At 59.4% G+C, this 16,251-nt stretch overlaps 1 protein-coding gene and 1 long non-coding RNA gene across 2 annotated transcripts; one reads left to right on the top strand and one right to left on the bottom strand.

The window, feature by feature from the left end:
* The first annotated feature begins 157 nt into the window (after positions 1-157).
* LOC116781800 lies at positions 158-2,614 on the top strand. Its single transcript, XR_004354983.1, has 3 exons — positions 158-267; positions 1,466-1,573; positions 2,463-2,614. It is a non-coding gene; the product is annotated as an uncharacterized LOC116781800 (long non-coding RNA).
* A 5,051-nt stretch (positions 2,615-7,665) lies between these two features.
* LOC116781801 (guanine nucleotide-binding protein G(I)/G(S)/G(O) subunit gamma-3-like) lies at positions 7,666-14,706 on the bottom strand. The gene is made up of 4 exons (XM_032677562.1): positions 14,573-14,706; positions 10,149-10,197; positions 9,071-9,176; positions 7,666-8,158 (listed from the first exon to the last, which is right to left on the bottom strand). Exons 1-4 carry the CDS (start codon positions 14,676-14,678, stop codon positions 8,030-8,032), a joined length of 390 nt encoding a protein of 129 aa, XP_032533453.1. The 5' UTR covers positions 14,679-14,706; the 3' UTR covers positions 7,666-8,029.
* Positions 14,707-16,251: the final 1,545 nt, after the last annotated feature.

Genomic DNA, 16,251 nt, shown 5'->3' with positions numbered 1-16,251 from the left:
GGGATCCAGGGGTCCGAGGATACAGTGAGGGGAAACGGGATGCAGGAATACAGGGAGGGGATGGATACGGGGATCCCAGGACACAGGGAGGGGCTGGATGTGGGGATCCGGGGCCGTGGGGAGGGCCCCGGGTGTTCGGGGCTTCCCAAATCCCGGCTCTGATCCGGCTGCTCCCGTTTTTTCCCGGCAGTCGGGGGCCAGCGCCGGGGCTACGACAACCGCGTGTACGGGCAGCAGCAGTACTGGGGACAGCCCGGCAACCGCGGGGTGAGCACCACGGCCCCAGAAATTCCTGCTTCCTGAACAATTCCTGACCCATTCCTGACCCATTCCTGTCCCATTCCTGATCCATTCCTGCTTCCTGACCCCTTCCTGTCCCATTCCTGCCCCATTCCTGCCCCATTCCTGCTTCCTGCCCCATTCCTGCCCCATTCCTGCTTCCTGACCCATTCCTGACCCATTCCTGCTTCCTGAACAATTCCTGCCCCATTCCTGCTTCCTGACCCCTTCCTGCCCCATTCCTGATCCATTCCTGCTTCCTGTCCCATTCCTGACCCATTCCTGCCCCATTCCTGCTTCCTGACCCATTCCTGCCCCATTCCTGCTTCCTGACCCGCTTCTGACCCATTCCTGCTTCCTGAACAATTCCTGATCCATTCCTGCTTCCTGCCCCATTCCTGATCCATTCCTGACCCATTCCTGCTTCCTGACACATTCCTGCTTCCTGCCCCATTCCTGATCCATTCCTGCTTCCTGAACAGTTCCTGACCCATTCCTGCTTCCTGCCCCATTCCTGCCCCATTCCTGCCCCATTCCTGCTTCCTGCCCCATTCCTGCTTCCTGCCCCATTCCTGCCCCATTCCTGCTTCCTGCCCCATTCCTGCCCCATTCCTGCTTCCTGAACAATTCCTGTTTCCCTTTTCCTGCCTCCTCCCCTCCTGCTTCCCACCCACTTCCCCCCCTGTTCCTGCCCACTCCCCTCCCCTTCCCAAACCTTCCCTTCCTTCTTTATAAACTGCTCCATCCTGATGGAAATGGGTTCATACTGGTCTGTACTGGTCTGTACTGGTCTGTACTGGTCTGTACTGCTCCGTACTGGTCTGTACTGCTCCGTACTGGTCTGTACTGGTCTGTACTGCTCCGTACTGGTCCGTACTGGTCTGTACTGGTCTGTACTGGTCTGTACTGGTCTGTACTGGTCTGTACTGGTCCGTACTGGTCCGTACTGGTCTGTACTGGTCCGTACTGGTCTGTACTGGTCTGTACTGGTCTGTACTGGTCTGTACTGGTCTGTACTGGTCCGTACTGGTCCGTACTGGTCTGTACTGGTCTGTACTGGTCTGTACTGGTCCGTACTGGTCTGTACTGGTCCGTACTGGTCTGTACTGGTCTGTACTGGTCCATACTGGTCTGTACTGGTCCGTACTGGTCCGTACTGGTCCTTACTGGTCCGTGCCCCCCCCAGGGGTACCGGAACTTCTACGACCGTTACCGGGGTTACGACGATCGGTTCTACGGCCGCGACTACAACTACGACAGATACCGGGACTACTACCGGCAGTACAACCGCGAGGTAACCGGGAATGCTGGGAATACTGGGAGTACTGGGAATACTGGGAATACTGGGAATGAGGGGCACTACCGGCAGTACAACCGCGAGGTAACCGGGAATGCTGGGAATACTGGGAGTACTGGGAATACTGGGAATACTGGGAATGAGGGGCACTACCGGCAGTACAACCGCGAGGTAACCGGGAACGCTGGGAATACTGGGAGTACTGGGAATACTGGGAATACTGGGAATGAGGGGCACTACCGGCAGTACAACCGCGAGGTAACTGGGAACACTGGGAATACTGGGAATACTGGGAATGGGGGGTACTACTGGCAGTACAACCGCGAGGTAACCGGGAATGCTGGGAATACTGGGAATACTGGGAATGGGGGGTACTACTGGCAGTACAACCGCGAGGTAACCGGGAATGCTGGGAATACTGGGAGTACTGGGAATACTGGGAATGAGGGGTACTACCAGCAGTACAACCGTGAGGTAACTGGGAACACCGGGAATACTGGGAATGGGGGGAACACCGGGAATGGGGTACAGGGCTCACATTCCAGGGTGTTCCCACTGGGAATCTGGGATGGAATTGGGTGGAATTGAGCAGGAAGTAACAACATTCCAGGGTGTTCCTGGAGAAATCCGGGATGGAACTGGGGGAATGGCACAGGGAGGGGGTGGGGGCTCGGTGGCAGGTCCCAGTAGGTCCCAGTTTAACCAGTAACCCCCCTCCCAGCAACAGGTTTACTACTGGTTATACAACCAGGAAGTAACAACATTCCAGGGTGTTCCTATTGGGAATCTGGGATGGGACTGGGGGAATGGGACAGGGAAGGGGCTCCGTGGCAGGTCCCAGGAGGTCCCAGTTTAACCAGTAACCCCCGTCTCTCTCCCCTCCCAGTGGCAGAACTACTACCAGGACAGAGACCGGTACTACAGGAACTACTACGGCTACCAGGGGTACCGGTGAACCCCGGCCCGCGGGCGGCACTTCCCAAACACTTCCGAGGAAATCCGGGAATGAGGGGGGGGGGGGAGGGCGGGAGGGACCTGGGAACTGGGGGGGGGGGGGGGGGGGGGGGGGGGGTTTGGGGAGGGAGGGGCAGGAAAAAAAAAAATCCTGGGAATCGGGGTGGGAGGGGGAAGAGAGAGAGAGAGAGGGGGAAGGGGGAAAAACGGGAACCAAAAACAACAAAAAAAAAAAACCAAGCAAACAAACTAAAAAAAAAACCCCCCAAAAAAATCACGCAAAAAAAAAAAAAAAAAAAAACAAAAAGAAAAAAAAAAAAGAACGAAAACTGTAAATTTTTCCTTTTTTTTTTTTTTTTTTTTTTTTAAAAAGTTTGTTGAGAAAGAATTTTGTTGTAATTGTGTAAAAAAAAAAATAACGAAAAAAACCAACCCCACCCCCACCCCCCCCAAGGGAAAAATTCCCACCTTTCAGCGGCGGGGAGGGGGGGGGAGGGGAAGGGAAGGGAGACTTCCCGAAATTCCCAGCCCTCCCATGCAGTGGGGGAGGGGCGGGAAGAGCCGGATTTGGGGGGAAAAAAAGGGGGGGAAAAAAAGGGCAAAAATAACCTGAATTTTCCTCTGATTTTTTTTTTCCTTCCAGGTGAAGGTTTTTTTTGGGGGGGGGGGAGGAGGGGGAGGAAAAGGAGGGGAGGGGAGATTTTGGGATGAAAAGAGGGAAATGGAGCAGGAAATTCCCCCAAATCCCCCCTTCCCTGGTTTTTCCTTCCCCTCCCCCCCCCCCCCATCATTAAATTTCCCTGGAAAAGTTGGAATCGTTTTTTGGGGGGATTTTTGAAGGATTTGGAGGAGTTTTGGGGGGGGTTGGAGGGAAAGGGGAGGTTGGGCCCTTCCCAGGGGGGGTCCTAATTAATGGGGGCTCTTAATTAGTGTTAATTAGAGGCCCTTCGTTAATTAATGAAGGGACCTTTAAATTAGTGTTAATGGGGGGCCCTTTGTTAATTAATGGGGACCCTTAATTAGTGTTAATGGTGGCCCTTCATTAATTAGTGGGGGGCTTTAATTAGTGTTAATGGGGGGACCCTCATTAATTAATTAACTGGAATGCCTTTGTTAATTAATGGGGACCTTTAATTAGTGTTAATAAGGGCCCTTCATTAATTAGTGGGGGGCTTTCATTAGTGTTAATAAGGGACCTTTCATTAATGGGGCTCTTCGTTAATTAAGGTCCTTTGTTAGTGTTAATGAGGGGCCCTTCAGTAATAAATGGGGTCCGTTAATTAGGAACCCCATTAAATAATGCGGGGTCTTCATTAACATTAATTAGGGACCCTTCATTAATAGTTCATTAGCATTAATGGAGTCCCCCAATGGGGTTCCATCATTAAAAAGGGGCCCCTAATTAGTGTTAATGAGGGACTGCTCGTTAACTGGGGCTTTTCATTAATGGGGGGCCCTTCATTAATTAATGGCCTTTCATTAATGGGGACCCTTAATTAATGGGGCTCTTCATTAATGGGGGCCTTCATTAATGGGACCATTAATTAATGGGACCCTTTTATTAATTAGGGTTCTTAATTAACAAAGCTGTTCATTAATTGGGGCCCCTCATTAATGGGACTCTTTGGGACATTTTTGGATTTTCCTGCTTTAATTTGGGGGTGTTTGGGGCCATTTTTGGGGGGGATTTGAGGGGTTTTTTTAAATTTTGGGTGGTTTTTGGGGAATTTGGGTGTTTTTTGGGGGGTTTATTTTTGGGAATATTGGGGGGGGTTGGGCTCTTTTGGGGGAGCTCTTTGAGGGGAATATTGGGGGGATTGGGGATTATTTTTTTGTGGGTTTTTGGGGGAATTTTTGGTGGGTTTTTGGGGTTTATTTTTTGGAGGAATCAGAATTTGTTGTGGGAGTTTGAGGCTTGTTTTGAGGGAGTTTGGGACTTTTTGGGGCAGATATTTCGGGCTTTGGGTTTTTTTGGGAGGGGAGTTTCAGCTATTTGATTTTTGGGGGATGGTTATTTGGGGTTTTTTTTTCCCCTTTTGGAATTTCGTTTCTTCTTTGTCGTTATTTTTGTTTCTTTTGTGGGGTTTTTTTTGTTTGTTTGTTTCTTTGGAATTTTGGGATTTTTTGTGTCCTCCCCCCTCCTCTCCACCCCCCTCTTTTTCCAACCCCCCCAATGCGAGAAACCCCCCCCCTAAAATCCCCCAAAATCGGGGGGTTTTGGGGGGGGGGGGGCGGGGGGGGGGGGGGGGGGGGGCGCCGCCACAGCTTTTGGAGCTTTTTCGGGTCCTTTTTAAATAAAACAAAAACGACCAAAAAAAAAAAAAAAAAGAGATAATGGAAAAAAAAAAGCAAAAAAGCGACAAAAAAATCTCCATTTTTTCTGTTTCTGGGGATAAATCGCAGCATCCCCCCCCCCCTAAATTCCCCCTCAAGCCCCCCCCCAGATCCCCCCTCCCGGGCCGTTTTTCAGCACATTTCTCCTCTTTTTGGTGGTGTTTCTTCAGTTTTTTTGGGGCAAGAATGACTAAAAAAAGCCCTTTCTGACGCCGCTGCCCCCGTGGGGGGAGGGGGGGCCCCGCGGCCTCTCCCCCCCCCGGCTCATCCGTGTCCGTTGTAGTTGCGGCCGCTGGGGGTGGGGGGTGACCTTAAACCTGCCCCATAAACCTGCCCCTTAAACCTGCCCCTGAGCCCGACCTGCCCCCTGTGCCCCCCCCCCCCGCCCCCCGCCCGGCCGTGTAGGCGGTTTTGTCCGTTTTTAGAATAAAGAACCATTCGCTTGAGTCCAGGGGAGGCTCAGTCTGTGTGTTCTGGGGCTGGATTAAACCTGGATTAGGGGCTGGCTGTGGGGCTTAAAGTGGCTCCTGGGGCTGGGTTATGGCGTGTAAACCCAGGTTTCGGGGGTTAAAGCTTGAACTGGAACCAGTTGGGGGGGCTTAAACCCAGTTTTGGGGCTGGTTTGAGGGGCTTAAACCTGGTTATGTGACTTAAACTGGGTTCTGGAGCTGGTTCTAGGACATAAACCTGGGTCCAGGGCTGGTTTGAGGGGCTTAAACCTGGGCTTTGGGTGGGGGGTGGTTGGCCTGGTTTCAAGGATGTGGAGCTGGGCTTAATTGAGGGGCTTGGGCTGGGTTTGGAGGGGCTGGTTTAAGGGGCCTGGGCCTGGTTATGGAGCCTGGGCCTGGTTTAAGGGTTTGGCCTGACTGGTGGGCTGGAGCCGGCCTGGGACTGGGGGTCTTAGGCCTGGCTTAAGGAGTGGGGATCGCCCTGTTTGTGGGGTCCCAGGCCTGGACCTGGTTAGGGGAGGAAACATGGGAGGGAAAAAAACTGAGCCTATTTGAGGGGCCTGAGCCTGTTCGTGGAGCCTCAACCCGAATTAATTAACACAACAAAACAAGGTAATCCAACATTTATTTAATTATATTACTTAAATTACTTTAATTAAAGTTGCGCAGCCAGGGCCTGGTCGGAGCGCTGAGGCCTGGTCGCGGTTGCCATGACAACAAGGGGGGTTTCCAGCGCCGCCATCTTGGATGCGGCATTTGCTGACATGGCGGCAACGGGAAACAGGGGGCGTGAAAGAGGAGGGAGGGTCGCCCCCCCACGCCGCTCTCCCCGCGTGTCGGGGGGTCCCGCGTGGGGGAGGAGGGGAACGTCACACCCGAGCCCCTCGTGGGCCTCCATCGCTCCCCTTTCCCCTCCCGCCGCCATTTTGGAGGCGGTCGCAGAGGCCCCTCCGCGCGCAGCCATTTTCGGTGATGGGAGGCGCCATCTTGGGGCCGCCGCTGTGCACAGCCCGCATGCGCGGGGGTGTCATGGCAACGCCCGGCTGAGGCGGCTGCGGGCGCCGCCATGTTGGGTGTGGGCAGAGAGGCTGCTGGGGAGGCCGCTGGGGGTTCACGGGGGCGGGGGAGGGCTGGGACGGGGGCCTGGGGGGAACTCATGGGGTTGAGGGGGGGTCTGAGGGCTGGGGGGCTTTAGGGGGGATCTGGGGGGTCCCATGGGGCTGAGGCTGCTCGGGGGGTGGGGCTGGGGGTCCCATGTGGTTGAGGGGGGGTCCGAAGGGGTCCCGTGGGGCTGAGGGGGGGTCCCATGGAAGGGGTGGAGACCCCAAGGGGCTCCTCAACCCGCCCGGACCCTCCTCAGGGTGGAGGGGGTTCTTCTGCCTCTTCCTTGTTTCCTTCCTCTTCCTCCTTCCTCTTTTTCTTCCTCTTCCTCCTTCCCATTTTTCTTCTTCTTCCTCCTTCCCCCTCCTCATTCCCTTGTTCTTCCTCTTCCTCCTTCCTTCTTCCTCTTCTTCCTCTTCCTCCTCCTTTCTCTTCCTTCCTTTTCCTCCTTCCTCCGGCTCCTTCCTCCTTTCTCCTCCTCTTTCCTCCCCTTCGTCATTTCTCTTCCTCCTTCCTCTTCCTCTTTTCTCCTCCTCCTCCTGTCTCCTTTTTTCTTCCTCTTCCTCCTCTCTTTCCTTTTCCTCTTCCTCCTCTCTTTCCTTTTCCTCTTTCTTTCCCTCCCCTTTTCTTCCTCCCACCTTTCTCCTGCTTCCCCTTCCTTCTTCTTCCTCCTCCCCCTCCTTTTCCCCCAGGTTTTGGGGTCCCCCCCTCCCCACACCCCCAATTCCCGCACCTTTGAGGGGTCTCACCCCCCAAATTTAAGGGGGTCCCCCCTCAATCCCCCCCCCCCCATTTTACCCCATCCAGGCACAGCTGACCTGGGTTTGGGGGACTGTCCCCAACATTTTGGGGAGTTCCACCCCACTCCCCCCCCTTCCCCCAATTTGGGGCCCCCAAAAAGGGGCGTGGCTTCGTCTGTGCCACCAACGTGTTTATTGGGGGGGGGGACACAGCGGGGACCCCCCAAAATTGGGGGACCCCCTCTAATTTTACCCCCCCCCCAGGGGTTATAGGGGGGTCTACGGAGCTGGAGGAGGGTCTGGGGGGGTCCCCCAAAATTTAGGGAGGTCAGGGGAGGTGGGATGGGGGTTTGGGGAGATTTAAGAGATCCCTATTTGGGGGGGGGGGGGCAGAACTGGGGGGCTGGGAGGGAATTTGGGGGGGTTTCTCCATTTTGGGGGGGAGGTGTCTGAAGTGTGATGGGGGGGTCGGGGGGGTCACGGGGTGATTTTTGGGGGGCTGCCGGAGGGGGGGAGCCACCTCTTCCCCCCTCCTCCCCCAAAGCCGTGGGAACCTTCCCTGAGCCCACCACTGAAACCTTTTGGGGGGGGGGAACACCCCCAAAATCCCCCCAACCCCCTCCCCAAAGCCCCCCATTCCAGAGCTGTGCCCAACCCAACCCTTCACTGGGACTCCTGGTGATTTGGGGGGGTCGGGGGGGTCCCCATTTTACGTGTGTGGGGATCCCTGACCCGACAGAGGGGGGGCCCCAACCCCCCTTTTCTCCCTCATTTTCAGGGTAAAAAAGCCCCCAAAGTGTGTGGGGGGGGGCTCTAAGTGCGTGTGTGGGGTCCCAAATTTTTGTGGGGAGGTTCCAGATTTTTGGGGGGGGGTCCTAAAGGAGGGCACAGAAGAATTTCTTCTCCCGGAAGGGGTTCTCCGAGGTGGGCACGGGGGTCAGCAGGGGGTCCTCGCACGCGTGGGCCTCGCAGTAACTGAGCAGCTCCGCCGCCGCCTTGGACACCTTGGGGGGGGGATTCGGGGTCAGGGACCCCCAAACCCTCCTTCTGAACCCCCAAATCCACCCTCTGGACCCCCCCAAATCTTCCCTCAGCCCCATTTGAACCCCTAAATCCACCCCTCGAACCCACAAATTGACCCTTTGAACTCCCGAATCCACCCTTTTGATCCCCCAAATCCTCCCTTTGAACCCCCAAATCCTCCCTTTGAACCCCCAAATTCACCCTTTGATCCCCCAAATCCTCCCTTTGAACCCCCAAAACCTCCCTTTTGATCCCCCAAATCCTCCCTCTGAACCCCCGAATCCACCCTCTGAACCCCCAAATCCACCCTCTGGACCCCCCCAAATCTTCCCTCAGCCCCATTTGAACCCCCAAATCCACCCCTCGAACCCACAAATCGACCCTTTGAACTCCTGAATCCACCCTTTGATCTCCCAAATCCTCCCTTTGAACCCCCAAATCCACCCTCTGGACCCCCCCAAATCTTCCCTCAGCCCCATTTGAACCCCCAAATCCACCCCTTGAACCCACAAATCGACCCTTTGAATCCCCGAATCCACCTCTTAATACCCCAAATGCACCTTTTCATCCCCCAGATCCTCCCTGTGACCCCCCAATGCTCCCTCTGAACCCCCAAATTCACCCTCTGAACCCCCAAATCCTCCCTTTGCCCCCCTCAAAAATCTCCTCTTATCCCCCCCCATCCCCCAATTTCCCCCCAATGCCCCCCAAATCCCCTCCCAAATCCCCCCCAAATTTCCCCCAAATCCCCTCCCAAACCCCCCAAATTTCCCCCCAACCCCATTTGTCCCCTCCCCACCCCCCCAAATCCCACCCCCCCTCCCTCCCCTCCCCCTCGAGGTTCCCCCCCAATAACGGGGGGCCCGGGGGGGGTCCCGGGGGTCCCCCCAGACCTTGACCCGGCACAGGGAGGCCTCGATCTTGAGCTGCTCCACCATTTTCCGGGCCTGGCCCACGCTCAAGGTGCTGCTGGGGGGGGGCTCTCCCTTCATGGGGGGGCTGAGGGGGCACCCCGAGATGTGGGACCCCCCAAAATACCCCGAACACCCCCGGGGGAGGGGGGTCTTTGGGGGGCGGGGGGCACCCTGAGAGCTGGGAGACTCCCCAGGAGGCTTTAAAATGTGGGACCTTCCCCCCCTAAAATACCCTTGGGGGGGTCAAAAATGTGGGACACCCCCCCCCCAAAAAGGGCTTTAAGGGGCTTGGGGGGGCACCCTGAGATGTGAGACCCCCCCAAAATACCCCAAACACCCCGGGGGAGGGGGGAAATGGGGGGGTGGGAAAGCTGCGACCCCTCCGAAAGGATTTTAGGGGGGCTTGGGGGGGGCAAAAATGTGGGAGCCCCCCCAAAATACCTTAACCCCCCCCCAAGTCCCCTCTCCCCAATTCCTGCTCCCCAAATCCCCCCAATTCCCAGTTCTCTCCTCCCTCTCCAAGAATCCCCCCCCTCCCCAAAATTGCCCTCCCCCATCCTGCCTCCCCAAAATTCCCCCCCAGGACCCCAATATCCCCCCCCCCCATCCCCCTTCCCCCCCCAGTTCCCCCCCGCCCCAGAAGCCCCTTTTCCAAATTTCCTCCCCCCCCCCCATGTCCTGCCCCAAAGACCCCCCTGGACCCTCCCAAATCCCCCCCCCCCCCCCCAAATCCCGCTCCCATCCTCTTCTCCATCATTTGCCCCCCCCCAAAATTCCCCCCAAATTCCCGGTTTTCCGCTGCCCCCCCCCAACCCCCCTCCCCCCTCCTGCCCCCCCCCCTCCCCGAGACCCCCCAAAATCCCCCCCCGAAATATCCCCTTCCCATCCCCTTCTCCATCCTCTGCCCCCCCCCAAATCCCCCCCAAATCCCCCTCCAACCCCCCAAATTCCCGATTCTCCGCTGCCCCCCCCAATCCCCCTCCCCCATCCTGCCCCCTCCACCTCGAGACCCCCCAAAAATACCCCCCCCGGACCCCCAAAATCCCTCCCCCCCCACCTGGATCCGCAGCCTCTCGGTCCCGGCTGCTCGGAGGGGGCGGAACCACCTTGGGGGGGGGTCGGGAAGGGAGAGGGGGGCGATGGGGGGGGGAAGGGAGACGCCCCTGCTCCTCCCCCACCCCTTCCTTGCCCCTCCCCCTCCCCGGTTTGGGGGTTCCCCCCCCCCCTCAAATATCGGAGGATGCGGCAGAACGGAGGGGGAGGGGCGGGGTTATGGGGACCCTCCCCCCAATGGGCCTCAATCTCTGGACCCCCCTCAAATCCCCCTCGACCCCCCCCCAAATCTCCATGGTCCCCCCAGGGACCTCCCAGCTCCCCCAAACCCCCGAAGGACCCCCCTAAACCCCTCCAAGGACCCCCCTAAATCCACCTGAACCCCCCCAGGGACCCCCCCGTCACAACCTGACTCCCCTGGAGACCCCTCTAAACCCCCCATGGACCCTCCCAAGGGATCCCCCAATCCCCCCCCCAACCCCTCTTAGACCCCCCATAAACCCCCCAAGGACCCCCCACGGACCCCCCTAAACCCATTCCAGGGACCCCCCCCCCAACCCCCTCTTGGACCCCTCTAAACCCCCCCAGAGACCCCCAATCCCGCCCTGACCCCCCAAAACCCCCCCAAGGACCCCCCCAACCCCCCCCGGACCCCTCCCCCCCCAAAAAATTATCCTCTCGTTGCCATGGAAACAGGGCGGGGCCCGGAGGGGCCGCAATGGGCGGGGGCCGAGGGCGGGGAAGGGGCGGTTCCATGGGCGGGGCCTCACCAGGCGGGTCCGCATTGGGCGTGGCCAGGTGCCGGGCGTGGCTTGTTAGCGAGTGGGTGGGGCTTAGACCACATCTGGTGATGAAAGTAGGCGTGGCTTTTTCGAAGAGGCGTGACGAGCAGGCATGGGCGTGGTGTGTGGAGGGAGGGGCGGAGCCAAGCTCGGCATAGACCAATGGAGTTGGGTGGTGAGCGGGGCCTGTACCCGGAAGGGGCGCGGCGAGGGGCGTGGCCAGGGCGTGGCGCGAAGCGGGAGGGCTCCGGCAACCGGTAACGACGCGAGACCCCCCCCAAAAAAAAACCCCAAAACCGCCCCGGGATCCCCTCGAAAACCCCCCTAAAAACAGCCCCAGAACCGCCCCAACCCCCCCGCCCAAAAACCGCCAGAAATCGCCCCAGAACGGCCGCGTGAAACCACCTCAAACCCGCCCCAGAAACCGCCTCAGGACCCCCCCCCCCAAACCTCCCTAAAAACAACCTCAAAACCGCCCCGACCCCCCCAGAAAACCGCCTCAGAACCTCCCCAAAACCTCCCCCCTAAAAACAGCCCCAAAATCCCCTAAACCCGCCCCGAAAATCGCTCCAACCCCCCCAAAAAACCGCCCCAAACCGCTCGGAAACCCCCCAGATACCGCCCCAGAAACCGCCCCAAAAACGCCGAACCCCCCCAAGCCCTGGGACCCCCCCGAGACTTCGGACCCCCTGGGACCCGCAGATCTGGGGGGCTGGGGGTGTTCGGGGGTGCCCCATAGATTTTGGGGGGCTGGATGGGGGGCTGGGGGTGCCCCATTGATCTGGGGGGAGTTGGGGGTCCCCCATAGATTTTGGGGGGCTGGAGGGGTGGTCTTCGGGAGTATCCCATAGATTTTGGGGGTGCCCCAGAGATCCCGAGGGGCTCAAGAGGGGGATCTGGGGGTGCCCCATAGATTTTTAGGGGTGCCCCACAGCTCTGGAGGGTTTCTGAGGGCTGAACCCATCTGTGGGTGGGGGGTCAACCCCTCCCTCACCCCCCCGCCCCTCCCCTCAACCCCTCCCCCCTTATCCAGCCCCCCCCAAATCTGGGAGCCCGAAGGGGGGATTTGTGGGGAGGTGCCCTATAGATTTTGGGGGTGCCCCATAGATTTCTGGGGTGCCCCACAGCTCTGCGGGGTCGGAGGGGGTTTCTGGGGGTCCCAACCCCTCTGTGTGTGGGGGGTCAACCCCTCCCTCTCCCCCCCCGCCCGTCTCTCCTCTCCCCTCCCCCCCCCACCCCTCCCTTCCTAACCTCTCCCCCTTTTTTTTTCCTTCCCCAGCCTTTCCATGGGGTTCTCCCCCTCTCCCGCCCTCCCGCCGCAGCCGAGGGGCTCGGGATGGCGCCGGGGGGCTCGGGGGTGGCCGTGTCCCCCCCCTTGCTGCAGTGGGGGGCTCAGGTGGGGCGGGGGGCGCGGCGGGCGCTGCTGCGGGGGGGGCTCCTGCTGTGCCTGGGGCTCCTCCTGCTCTGGGCCTCCATCTTCCTCTACGGCACCTTCTACTGGGCTTACCTGCCCATGGCCACCGTCGTGCGGCCCGTGCACCTGGGCTTCAGGTGGGCACGGGGGGGGCACGGGGCGCCGGGGGGGTTGGGGGGCACCGGGGGGTCCCGGGGGTCAGGGGGGAGGGGGGATGTGGGACCCCCCTCCTGCTCCATGGTCATGGGTGGCACCCGGGTTCAGGTGGGGCTGGGGGCTTCAGGTGGGGCTAGGGGGGCATAGGGGGGGCACGGGGAGCTGGGGGGGTTGGGGGGCACCGAGGGGTCCCGGGGGGTCAGGGGGGAGGGGGGATGTGGGACCCCCATCCCTCCCCTCCTGCTTCATGGTCATGGGTGGCACCTGGCTCCAGGTGGGGCTGGGGGCTCCAGGTGGGGCTAGGGGGCCATAGGGGGGGCACGGGGCACCAGGGGGGTTGGGGGGCACCGGGGGGTCCCGGGGGGTCAGGGGGGAGGGGGGATGTGGGACCCCCCCCTCCTGCTCCATGGTCATGGGTGGCACCCGGGTTCAGGTGGGGCTGGGGGCTTCAGGTGGGCATGGGGGGGGGGGCACGGGGCGCCGGGGGGGTCGGGGGGCACCGGGGGGGTCAGGAGGGATGTGGGACCACCTCCATGCCCATGGGCACCATCATCAGCCGGAGTTCAGGTGGGTCTTGGGGGGGACTGGGGAGTTCTGGGGGGGTCCTGAGAGTTTGGAGGGGTCTGGGGGGGTCCAGGGGGTTGGGGGGATCCAGGGGGGTTTGGGGGGTCAGGGGTGAAGGGAGACACCTGCCCCCCCCATGCCCATGGGCACCGTCGTGTACCTGGTTTGGGGGGGTCTGGGGATATTTGGGGGGTTTGGGGGGGGTCTGTACCCTCCTTTTACACCCCATGACCCCCCGATTTGGCCCCCCCAGGTCGGACTGTGATGTTGCCCCCCCCGAGCTCTGCTCCTTCCCCACGGCCAACGTGTCCCTGCTGGGGGAGCACCGCGAGAAGGTGGGGGGGCCCAAAAACTGGGGGGGGGGGAAATATAGGGTGCCCCCCAAATATAGAGGAGAGGTAAAAAATATGGGGGTGGGGCCCAAAAAAATTTAGGGGGGAGGATCACAAAATTGTGGGGGGAAAACATGGAGGAGAACTCAAAAATAGGGGGGGGGAGCCCAAAATGGGAGAGGTGAAAAATATGGGGGGGGGGGCAAAACATAGGGGAGACCCCAAAAATATTGGAGGGGAGGGGCAAAATACGGGGCATAAAAAAAGAAAGGGGGCAAAACCAGGGAGTATAAAAATGGAGGGGAACCCAAAAATTTGGGGATGGGGGGGGGGGGGCTAAAAATAGGGGAGGGGGTAAAAAGTATGGAGGGGGGCAAAATAAGGAGAGGGACAAAAGTAGGGGGAGTAAATAATATGGGGAGACCAAAAATACGGAGCATAAAAATGGGGGGGAAGCCAAAACTATGGGAGGGGTAAAAATATGGGAGATGTAAAAGTAGGGAGGGGAGAAATGAAGGGGAGGGCTAAAAATAAGGGGGGTAAGAAATATTTTTGCCCTCACGTTTCCCACCATTTTCCCCTCACGTTTCCTGCCATTTTCCCCTCACATTTTTCACCCTTTTTTCCACTCACGTTTCCTGCCATTTTCCCCCTCACATTTCCCTCCATTTCCCCTCACGTTTCCCGCCATTTTCCCCTCACGTTTCCCGCCATTTTCCCCTCACATTTTTCACCCTTTTTTCCACTCACGTTTCCTGCCATTTTTCCCCTCACATTTCCCTCCATTTCCCCTCACGTTTCCCACCATTTTCCCCTCACGTTTCCCACCATTTTCCCCTCACGTTTCCTGCCATTTTCCCCTCATGTTTCCTGCCATTTTCCCCTCACATTTTTCACCCTTTTTTCCACTCACATTTCCTGCCATTTTTCCCCTCACATTTCCCTCCATTTCCCCTCACGTTTCCCGCCATTTTCCCCTCACGTTTCCCGCCATTTTCCCCTCACGTTTCCCTCCCTTTTTCCCCTCACGTTTCCCGCCATTTTTCCCCTCACGTTTCCCTCCATTTTCCCCTCACGTTTCCCACCATTTTCCCCTCACGTTTCCCGCCCTTTTTCCCCTCACGTTTCCTGCTGTTTTTCCCTCACATTTCCCACCATTTTCCCCCCTCACCTGTCTCACCTGTGCCTTTACCTGTCCAGGTGCTCCTGTACGGGCAGCTGTACCGGGTGTCCCTGGAGCTGGAGCTCCCGGAGTCGCCGGTGAACCGGGAGCTCGGCATGTTCATGGTGGCCGTGACCTGTTACGGGGCCGGGGGGAGACCCTTGGCCTCATCCGCGCGCTCGGTGAGACCCCCAGGACCCCCGGGGGGGTGTCCATTGATCTGTGGGACTGAGGGGGGCTCATGGATCTGTGGTGCTGGGGGGATGTGATCTGGGGGGCCATGAGGGGCTGATTTGGGGGTCTCCCCCCTCCCAGGCCACGCTGGGGTGGGATTAGGGAGCTCTGGGGTGGGGTTTTGGGGGCTCTGCGGTGTGATTTGGGGGTCTTTGCCCCCCCCTTGGGCCATGCTCCATTACTGCTCCCACCTGCTGAGGGTCTGGGGTGGGATTTGGGGTCTGATTTGGGGTTCCCCTCCCCAATTTGGGGGTCTCCCCCCCCCAGACCATGCTCCATTACCGCTCCCGCCTGCTGAGGACCCTCCACACCGTGGCCTTCGCCGGACTCTTCCTCAGCGGCTTCGCGGAGCAAACCCAGACCCTGGAGGTGGAGCTGATGGACCGCTACCGCGAGGACCCCGTGAGTGGGGGGCTCTAGGGGGGCCTGGGGGCGTCCCAGGGGGGATTTGGGGGGGTTTCAGGGGGTTTGGGGTGTCCCAGGGGGGCCAGAGCAGGCACAGATCCTGGAGGTGGAACTGAACGGGCTCGGACCTGGGGGGGTCTGGGGGGGTCCCAGGGTGTCCAGGGGTGGTTTGGGGGGTCCCAAGTGGTCCCAGGGGTGGTTTGGGGGGTCCAGGCGGGTTTTATGGGGCGGGTCCCAGCCCCTGTGACCCCCCTGTGCCCCCCAGTACAACCCGACAGTGGAGGTGGTGCTGGAGCTGCGGAGCCGGCGGGTGCAGCTCTACAGGGCCCAGCTGAGGGTCCACGCCCACTTCAGTGGGCTCAGGTAAGGGGAGGGGGGGGGCTGGAGGGACCCCCAGACCCAAATCCTGCCCCCCAACCTGCCCCCAGACACAAAATCGAACCCCTGATCTGCCCCTGGACCCCCAAACCTGCCCCCAGCCCCACCCCCTGTGTCCACGCCCACGTCAGTGGGCTCAGGTAATTCGGAGGGGGGTTTGGACCCCCAGCCCTCTGTCCCACCTGTCTCACCTGTCCTCTCTCACCTCTCCCTTGTCACCTGTGCCAGGTACCTGCTGTACCACTTCCCACTCACCTGTCTCACCTGTCTCACCTGTCCCTGTCTCACCTGTCCAGGTACTTGCTGTACCACTTCCCCCTCACCCGTCTCACCTGTCTTACCTGTCCTTGTCTCACCTGTCCCTGTCTCACCTGTCCTTGTCTCACCTGTCCTGTCTCATCTGTCCCCTCTCACTTGTTTCTGTCTGACCTGTCCTGTCTGACCTGTCCTGTCTGACCTGTCCCCTCTCACCTGTCCCGTCTCATCTGTCCTGTCTCACCTGTCCCCTCTCACCTGTCCCCTCTCATCTGTCCCCTCTCACCTGTCCCATCTCACCTGTCCTGTCTCACCTGTCCCTGTCTTACCTGTTCTGTCTCACCTGTCCCTGTCTGACCTGTCCCCTCTCACCTGTCCCTGTCTCACCTGTCCCTGTCTCACCTGTCCCCTCTCACCTGTCCCGT

This window comes from Chiroxiphia lanceolata, unplaced genomic scaffold, assembly GCF_009829145.1.
Source record: "Chiroxiphia lanceolata isolate bChiLan1 unplaced genomic scaffold, bChiLan1.pri scaffold_65_arrow_ctg1, whole genome shotgun sequence".
NCBI classification, from domain to species: domain Eukaryota; kingdom Metazoa; phylum Chordata; class Aves; order Passeriformes; family Pipridae; genus Chiroxiphia; species Chiroxiphia lanceolata.
Note: the sequence above shows the minus strand (reverse complement) of the source record. Positions and strands in the feature narration are given on the sequence as shown.